Genomic DNA, 9,908 nt, shown 5'->3' with positions numbered 1-9,908 from the left:
CTTGTATAGGAAGAGTCAGCCAACAGCTACACAGAAACCCAACTCCAAAAGAACAGTTGTGAAGCCACCTCTTTTCTCTCAGAGATGAAATACAGGTGCTTCCTCTAAGACCTCCGCATGCCAAACTCCACAAAGTTTTAAATGCTTCAGAGCTCATGCCTCCTGGATATAAGAAAACCATATGCCGAATGCTAGAATAAGCTTGCAGACAATATGAATATTGGCTGCATATTTTGGTAACTAACATTGGAATACGGAATCAGCATTCAACCTGTTGGAGCAAGTCCAGAGGAGGGCCATGAAGATGATCAGAAGGATGTCCTGTGGCTGGGAGAGTTGGGCTTGTTCAGCCTGGAGAAGAGAAGGCTCTGGGGAGACCTTCCAATACCTAAATGGTAACATAAGAAAGTTGCAGAGGGTTTTTTTACAAGGGGTGGTAGTGATAGTTCAAGGTAGAATGGCTTTAAACTGAAAGAGGAGAGATTTAGATTAGATATAAGGAAGAAACTCTTTAGTGTGAGGGTGGAGAGGCACTGGCACAGGTTGCCCAAAGAACCTGTGGGTGCCCCATCCTTGGCAGTGTTCAAGGCCAGGTTGGATGGGGCTTTGAGGAACCTGGTCTAGTGGAAGGTGTCCCCGCCCACGGCAGGGGGGTTGAAACTAGATGTTCTTTAAGGCCCCTTCCAACCCAAACCATTCTATGATTTTCCATGAGAAAAGACAGTGACTCTAATTTTTAAATATGAAATTTCAAAGACCTTTTAAAAAGTTTCCTGCTCCTGTACTTACAAGTAATAAAGTATCTATGTAAAAGTAGTTTCAGATCTTCATTTTCTTAATCATTCACCTTCCAATGTAGAGGACTGATGTAAACAGAACACTCTTCAGGTGAGTTATGGATGCTTACTAGAGAGGGTAGGGAATAGGAAGTTTCACATGTGAATCAGAGAACACATCAAGCCTTTGAAAGTCTGGGTTTGACCTGTAACTATAGGACAGGCAGTGAGACAAACAATCTTCCTCCCTAAAGCTACGTATATAGGATGAATGGATGCAGTTATTCAGGTGTTCTGGTTCAAATGTTGCCTATAGGGAGAAAGGAACTGAAAATAACCATTTCTGTCACTGGGTAAGACAAGATTCCATTTCTTAGGGGTTGCTATGGCAGTTGGAGTCTTCAGTCTGGGATTTTTCACTTCTAGACCCATTTCTGGATAAGACTACATTTAAATGACAGGTGCAGAACCTACGTACTTTTCAAAGACATAAATAATATATATTAAATGTAAAAATACACAGACACATAACCAACACTCAGAAGTAGCATTTGTAGGGACATTTACAATAAATGGCACTAAACACCTTTATTAAGATTTTAATTTTTCTTTTATGAAAAATGAATAGGATTCTTCTTTCCCTTGTATACAGAGGAAGAGCAAACTAATGGCAAAAATCAAGAACACTTTCTTATTTCAATACCATCTTTGTAGCCACAAAGATACAACTATTTAACAGACAAGAAATACTATTTATTGCAGACTTTAAGCTGATTCATGTGAAAAAGGCACTATGAAACTTAATCAAACTAGATGATTAAATTTGTCTAAATTAAGTGATATTATATATTATATATTATACATATATTATATATAAAATCACATGACCATGTGAAACAACAGAGTATTTTGTGACAAAAATTACTGGATCTTCAAAAAATAATATTTGCTGGAAGGAATGTTTTCTTTCTTTCCCCTTTTGCCTCCAGGAATCCACTTTGCCAGAAGATTACATTTATAAAGGGCACAATAGCTTTTTACATAAGGAAAACCTGATATCTGGGATCAATACACAGAGAAGTCTAGATTATACACGGCTCTTTTGATGGGTTAAGTTACAGACAAAAAAATTGTATTATTAAAAAAATAACGTAATATTAAAAAAAAAAGTATTGTGAATTGTTTCATGGCTACCTACAGCAGATCTGATCACCACCTCCTTGAGCTGACTTGAGTTACTATTTTCTAGTTATTCCTTCATGTGCAATATTATAGTTCATCACAGGTGAAGTATTGATAAAATCATGGTACACAGTATTATTTTGCTATAAACAGCATCATTAGTAATAAAACATCATGGGAGTGATTCAAGAAAGATTCAGTCTATGCTGGGCTGCTGTTCATTCTCTAAACATTTCCTCTGATTACTGGCATCAATGGCTTAAGTAAACATCCTGCAGCCGAATGCATGACAAGAAAGACTGAGCCAAAAAGACAGAACTGCACATTACGGCAAGAGATGGAATTCAGAATCTTATTATTACAGAAGGGTTAAAATGCTTTTTAGTTGCTAGCTCAGCTTCTCTCACATGAACCACAAAGACCTTCCAGTTTATCTGCCATATAATTCCATCAAGCCACAACTCATTTTTGGTTGCGAATGAGTCATGTGCCAATATTTTCACCTGTCAAGAACCTCCACTGAATTTCTCAACTGTTCACTTTTAACAATGAGAAGCCAGCAGCAGGGAATTCTGTAGATACTACTGTAAATTTTCTTTATGGTGGCTAGTTATGTTTACAATATAGTAAGACACTCCCCTTCACTGCTTCCTAAAGCAAAGCTGGATGATATAATGCTATGGACAATGGAATTAAGGAAAAAAACACATTTAGTGGCTGCTTCCTTCATCAAAGGACTCCACACCTGAATCTGTGGCAGCTGCACTGATTTTTTCTTGTCGTCTTCTCATAATTTCTTGCAGTTCTGAACTACCACTGTTAGCCTAGAAACAAATAAAAAAGAGTTCATTTGTGGTTTTGACATGCAACGAAGTTCCTCTGCCAACATTCTGCCATTTGAACAATTTAACTCACCTTGCAGCCCCAGAACTGAAAATGTGCCAAGAATCTGATTAAATAACATTTGGAATAGGAAAGTATTTACACTGTCCTTAAATATGGACCTGAAAAAAAAACCTATTAAAAGCCTCATCTTTCCTTTCAGCACTGCTGAGCATCTTTAATTCTCATGCAAACCCCTGGAAGCTTTAGATATTTATCAGGTGAAACACTGCTTCAGTAAAAGCAGGGTTAAAGCTCACAAAGTTTTTAGGATTCCACCCCTGAGTACTTAAAAATCAGGTTAATCGCATTTGGCAAATACAGCTTATAAACCCTTGGGGGGTTTAGATTTATGTAAACACAAAATTAATGCATGCACATGGATTTGCATAGACAAGGCCTAAGCAAGGATCCAATCCTTGTATCTCATATGACACAATACTCCATTATTCATTTGCTATTCAGAGACACAGGTTTCAAACTTAGAGTACAATAATAAGTATTGAATCATATTACTATATTAGCAACAGTGAAGTGCTGTGAGGACAAGGCTTTATTTCACCTTTTCAGGTGAAAAACACGTCTGCTGACCAAGCTGCAAACATATTGCTTTGACAATGTAAATGAAGTTATTAGCAAGGCCAGGGTACATATCCTAGAGCAGAACTTTCCAAAGTGTGCATGACTTTGAATAAAACTAGGGGATTATAAAGCAAGAGCTGTATCTGCTAGTGTGTTATTTGGCTATGACATGACCTTCCAAGCCTCAAAACTAGCTTCCAAAATAGCCTCTGAATAAGGAAGCAGGATTGTTAAGTCCTTCAACTGATCTGAACTCTGAAAATTTATCCAATTACATAAAATTTAATTTAGATTTATCCCATTATATCCATTATAATGCAATATCTGATGCCACTACCTGGCAGATAGGTTAGGTGTCCACGAGGAGGGAGGCTACAATGCTTCTCCTAGGCAAATTACCATTGTTCTCTTCTCCCAGAGCGGAAGGGCAAAGCAAGGGGCTTATAATTTACTCTCTGAAGGTGAGAGAGCAGTTTTGTCTTAATTCACCTTGTCCTTGGCCACTTGGTTTCAGATGCAGAGCAAGTGCAGCAGTCACCCGTTACTGAAGTCATGCATAAAAACCATCAGCAGATACCCAACAGTGTGCTTTATCAGATGCCATGTAGATATATTTTCCTAAAAAGGACTGAGTGGCTGGGCTGAAACAGTTTACCTTCCTGATAACATAAATAACAACATGACCGATGAGCCTGAAACACTGCTCAACTGACCCAACTGCAATGTATCACGTGGCACAGCAGGAGAGGCGCATCCTACTTAGAGGTGGAGTACAGCATCACTAAATAGCCTAGGGTTGTTCTTAGCAATACAATTTTTGGAACATACTGCCAGACCTTGGCCTTAGTGATCTATCCAGTTTAGCCTCTAACCAGATCTTGACTCCATCATTCAACCCGAATTGTGTCTAGGTTGTTCCTTTTACCAAGGTGTCAAAGAGAAAAAGCTATTCTTCCAGGCAACTTGATACTATCAGACAGAAACCATTACCAGCTCTAAAGTGAAGTGTGCCCATGCTTCCTACTGATGGAGTAGTAAGACAATGAGAATGTGGACCTGAAGTGCTACCCCTTCTGGAGATGACAAAAGTCATGTTCAGGATCCTGTGTCTCTATGCTTATCTTCTGTAGGACTTTTCAACACCAGAGCTTGAAATGCTCAAGAAAAGTTAAGGAAATGGACACATAAAACCTCATAATTATGGACACTGTCAATATTTTCACTTTGCAATGAAAAGGTAAATCCATTTATATGACCAGCCAAGCTGCTGTAATGCACTGTCTTTGGCATACAAGCTGAACTCCAACTCTCTGGAGCAGCCCCAGAAAACGAGTCCAAGAGGGATACTTTGATCAGTACAGAGAGTGTGGTGCATCCCACCTCCTCCTGAGACACCGCTTCTTGCCACCACCATTTCCTCTGGCAGAAAGGAGGTGTTTGGCCCTGGCTATGTCCAGCTCTCTGTCAAGAGTCTCATGCAGAGTTATCCTTCCGCTTTTGCTTGGCTATGCTCAAGAAAGCTGTTAAGCCCCAAACACCTTCCTTGCACTTGCAGTTTGTTACTTGGTCATGTTTATACAGGGGCCACAAAACTTTGTAAGGAGTCTTGCTTCCTTTTATGTTTTAAACTCTGGTGTGATTCAGGGCTAAATGGAATTACCATGAAAAAAAGGTAAAAACATTTTTTTTTTTTTTGCTACTTTTTGGTTTTTCCTCATAAGGGTACAATTACTAAGTTCCAACAATAATTGCAATTCCATTGCAAAATACTGACTTCATCTGCCTGAGATAGAAGAACACTATAAAGAAAATTACAGATGCATAAAGGTAAAGATCTGGATGTCCATATTTGGGAATGCAGCCCCAAATCTGAGAGGCAGGCTTTCACTGGCTTGCAGAAATGGTATGAATCCAGAAACACTTGTGGAAGATCCCAAGTAGAAATAATAAAGGAGTCATGGAGTTCTATAATACTAGAGAGTATGTGGGTTTGCTCTGTCTCTGGCTATTATTGCTATTTGTACTTAACACCCGGGTCATTTACTGCAATAAAGGATGCCAGAGCACTTCATGAAAATTTATCACTGATTAATCATGTAGGACAATTACGGTGATCAAACCCATAACCCAGTAGCAGCTTGTAAAAAGCATTCAATTGTAAATTGGGCCCGACACTGGTACAAGTATGTGTGTGCGTAAATGTTTCTGTAATTGGCAGCATTTTTAGTTCCAGCAGTAAGAACATAGCCCTGTTTAGAACACAGCAGCTCATCTTTGCTAGGTCACATGTAGACATTTTGACTGCAGTACTCATTCCTATAGCTTCTCTTAAACAAAGACAGCCTTCCTAAACCTTGCAACGTGAAATATTGTAGGGACAGAAAGGAAGATGCAACTTAATGTTTTGAGTAACTCCGTAAATAACAGGCTAAATCAATCAGGAATTACATAAATTCTGAAACTCATCAGTTAAACCTCAAATAACTGAGAAAGAAATAAATATTTCAATTACATTTTCACTAACGAAATCCAGTTACTTTGTTAAATTACCAGTACCTGTTTATTAACACTTGTAGAGGATTTATTAAACAAGTTTTGACTGCTCAGTTACTCGAAGAGTAAGACCTAACCAAGGCAAGCAGAATAACAGCACAGAGTAAAAAAAAAAGTCTCCTACTATTCCAGTGCATCTCTGCTTTTCAAACCAACTTCCACCACAAAGCCACTTCCCTGTCAGTATACAGAAGCCTTACAAAACTGAAATAAGTTAGCTGACATTCCAGAAAAGTTGAATACACAGATATCCTCACTAGGAAATAAATGATGGATTGCTCTGGACCGTAGCAACATATATTCCTAAGAAAGAAAGTGAAATATTTCTCCCTTCCTCTAACTGGAAAGCAGAACTTGAGGAAGAGAATAAAGCAATTTTAACAGTGTTAGAAATCAATGCTCTCTGATCCATGCTGATAGGTAAACTGTAAAATATGCATCATCATAAACTTGTCTTTGAAAGTATGTCTGGTAGTTAAAGCTTAAAATAATTTAAGACAGACAGTCCCAGATTCTTGTAGGGATGGAAACACACTTTAAACTTCCTCAAGATTTTATTTTAAACAGGATGTGAAGAATAAAGCTTCTCATTTGGGTCAGCCTCACCTCTAGACAACATTGAGTCCATCTCTCCACTTGCCACAGCAAGTTTAAAAAGATTTCTAAAAAGAAGTAGATGCACCCATAGTTCTCCTGGTTTAAAATTGGCAAGCGTTCTCCCTAGCACAACTCTGTATACAAGTTTATAAGGTGTGTAAGGAACAATACTGCTACAATAAAAGCAGACTGCCAACAGAGCAATGAACAGAGAGACACAACACTTTAATCCTTAGCTCAGTAATTCTGCTAGCAGTCAAATGTGTTTTCCTCCACTAAGGAACTCACCAATACAGATGAATAAGCATTGACCTGAAAGGCCTTAAGATTTAACAGTGGGCTCATGCTACCACTTTCTCACATCTAATAAAACATATCTCCTCTAAAAATATAAAGCAAAACTAACTCATCACCACCAAAAGTACTAGGATTACCTGTTTGTCCAATTGCCAGGCAGAGCAAGAAGGAACAAAAAAGGGCATTTTACACTCTCCTATTGTTTGCCCCTAAGTTCTTTTTGGTTCATTTTGTCTTCTTACAGCCTGATTACAGCACACAATGTCTTAAGTATTACCATGCACTTTTTCTAACACTTTGTGGACCACTTTACAGGTGGGAAGAGATCCCACCTGATGTCCTGATGGCTGAATGATGTTTCAAAATATTCAAACAACTCAAGTACAAATAATGTACTTGATGTGTTAACGTACATGTGATGGGAACTGATGAAAAAACAGCTGCCTCACAGGAAGACCTATTTAGTTCTACAGGTTCAAAATTGGTGACCCAGCATCAAGTTAGTAAGAAGGGTTATACATACCTCTAAGGCAGACTTCTGTACCGTAATTTGGCTGTAGACTCGGGACCCTTCTGGACAAACAGTCCTCAGTTCCTCTTTATTGAGGGAGAAAAGCTGAGCACCTGTCAGCACGCCAAGGCTGTTGACAGTCCTGTGGTCACACCAAGGGAACAAACAAGAAAAAAAGCAAAAGTACACTAATCAAGGCAGAGTAGTAGATTGTCTTCATCCCACATCATCAGGTAGGGATATTAAATCAAGACAAGACTTTATGCAACAGGACTCTTGAAGTCAATTCAGTATCTGGTATAAAATGTACCTTTTGGTGGAGGCTAGTAGATACCTTTTTTTCCTAAATATATTCTGTATCTCTACAGACCTACAACCACATTGATATATATTGAGATTATATAACATATATGCATATACAGAAATATATATATATGCACACAATGGAAAAAGAAATACTTTTTTCCAAGGGTGCAGCTGAGATGTCTTCAGAAGGATGCTTCATTTTAAAATGTGGGCAGGCCACATCCTAATCATTGATAAGAAAATAATTTAAGAAGTTTTCTTATGATTTCCCTCAAACTTACACAGGGTTGAATCCCTTGGACTGCAACCATGCTTTTACATCCTCAGGTGAAGAGTCATATGTGATGTTAACTACCGGAATGTTGGGTCGTGGCACATGGAACTTCCTCTGGGCAGCACTCCGGCCAATGGTGAGCCGGTGAACAAGTTCATCCTGCACTTCTTCCATCTGTGATTTCCTGCCTAGAGAGAGAAATATGCCCATAGGAGTTATTCTCAAGGTTGCTTCATCAAAGACAGGTCATTTCTTGTACTTACACATTAAACCTTTTTTCTTTAAAGATTCATTCACTAGATCTCACTAAATTATCATTCTCCTTTTTCCATGGAGATTTCAATATTCCCTCTCTCTTTGCAAAACAAAACAAAAGCAAAAAAAGCCCTAAACCTCAAAATTCAACTGAGACCCTGGAAAAAGGAGATGAACTTGATGTCACAGAGGCACAGGTCAGCAGCACCCAAGCTGTGGAAGAAAATGGGCACAGAGGGTTACTCAATTGCCATAGTCCGCGATTCTTCAAATAGAATTATTGTTATAAAAATGGAAACAAAAAAGATAAGAAAGAATATGAGACGGCTTACACCGTGGCTAAGCAGCACTTTCCACAAACATAATTTTTAGTGCATTTTTAGTGCAAATCAATGTAGAAAAGAAATATTTCCTGCCAGTGACACGTATCACCTTATGTCTAACAAGCTATTATAGCTATCAAATTTTTGAAGGGGTTTTAAGAAATCTGAATGCATTCCAAGCCTGAAGTGACTGGTCAGCTGAAACAGTGTCACTCTTCATGTTAAAAAAGACAAAAAAAGGAAAAAAGAGAGGAAAAAAAATTGTTGCTCTCACCAGAGACATGGGAATTGGGCAAAAGCATTGCGGGTGTTTTTCTTTATTAAACAAAACTGCACAAACTCGCTATCTCACAGAACCTATTTGTCTGAAGTACTTAGTTCAGTTGCTTGTCATTACCAGGCAACAAACTGAGACGCTTTCATGCATTTCAACAAAATCAATTATAACAACAGTAAAATTTTTTAACATACATATAAAAGCTTCTATGGATAATTTCACAAAAATAGGTAGAATCCAAAAGGGTGTAAATATCTTCTGGGCACAGAGAAGATACTGATTTAGCACAGTTAAACTCTCCATACAGTAGCTCTGGAATAGCTATAAAAATCCTTTGACAAACTACTTTAAATTATTTCAAAAATTCTCAGGATTTTCTTAGCAAGATATTTGTAGCCATCTTTATTCAATCCTTTCACTTTAATACAAACACAGTGACTACAGCACCTGCTCTGATGCACTCAGATTTCAAAAGCTATTCCCTTTCTCCCATTACACAGATGGCAACAGAGGAAAATGACCATAACTTTGACATGAAAAAACTCTAAGATAGCAAAAGTGTTTCTCTCTCTCCTTTTCAATTCTCTTAAAACCTCTGCAAGGACCAACATCTCTAACCAGTTAGACAAATAAACCCAAGATTTACATAGGCTTTTAGGATATTTTTTTAATTGCAATAAAAAAAACCCAACAAAACCAAAAAAACAAAACAAAACAAAACAGAAATGGTTTAGCCATTTTCTTCTTTCTTTTACAAAATAGCCCCAGGTTTAAAGCAGAAAAATTATGCCTAGTAAAATATTTGAGGCATTCAGGCCCTATTATGTTGGGTTACTTCCCCCCAGAGTGTGAAACAAGAGAGCAAAATGACATGTGCTCAGTGATATGTGAAGGTCTGAGATGGGATATGAAGTAAAACCTTTAGGCAATGTTATCAAAGCACAAACCAGTTTCTTTTCCAAAACAGGAAGAGAACAAGAAAATTGCTATCTTCCTTCTATTTACACAGATTTTGAAAGACTTATATTTTATTTAGACTAAGACTGTATCAAAAGAGAAATATTTAGCTGTTAGATAACAGATTTTTACTGTT

At 37.8% G+C, this 9,908-nt stretch overlaps 1 protein-coding gene across 7 annotated transcripts in view; it reads right to left on the bottom strand.

Moving 5' to 3' along the window:
* Positions 1-1,338: 1,338 nt before the first annotated feature.
* Positions 1,339-9,908, bottom strand: part of EPS8 (EGFR pathway substrate 8, signaling adaptor) — a 136,836-nt gene continuing 128,266 nt past the window's right edge. For all 7 annotated transcript variants that reach the window (XM_061444657.1, XM_061444664.1, XM_061444658.1 and 4 more), the window contains 3 exons: positions 7,968-8,148; positions 7,393-7,522; positions 1,339-2,782 (listed from right to left, as the gene is read on the bottom strand). In XM_061444657.1, the coding sequence (XP_061300641.1) occupies positions 2,669-2,782; positions 7,393-7,522; positions 7,968-8,148 (425 nt within the window). In that variant the 3' untranslated portion in view covers positions 1,339-2,668. The remainder of the gene's footprint in view (positions 2,783-7,392; positions 7,523-7,967; positions 8,149-9,908) is intronic.

This window comes from Pezoporus flaviventris, unplaced genomic scaffold, assembly GCF_033815535.1.
Source record: "Pezoporus flaviventris isolate CSIRO_AGI_PZ_B2104156 unplaced genomic scaffold, CSIRO_AGI_Pfla_v1 ptg000002l, whole genome shotgun sequence".
NCBI lineage: Eukaryota > Metazoa > Chordata > Aves > Psittaciformes > Psittacidae > Pezoporus > Pezoporus flaviventris.
Note: the sequence above shows the minus strand (reverse complement) of the source record. Positions and strands in the feature narration are given on the sequence as shown.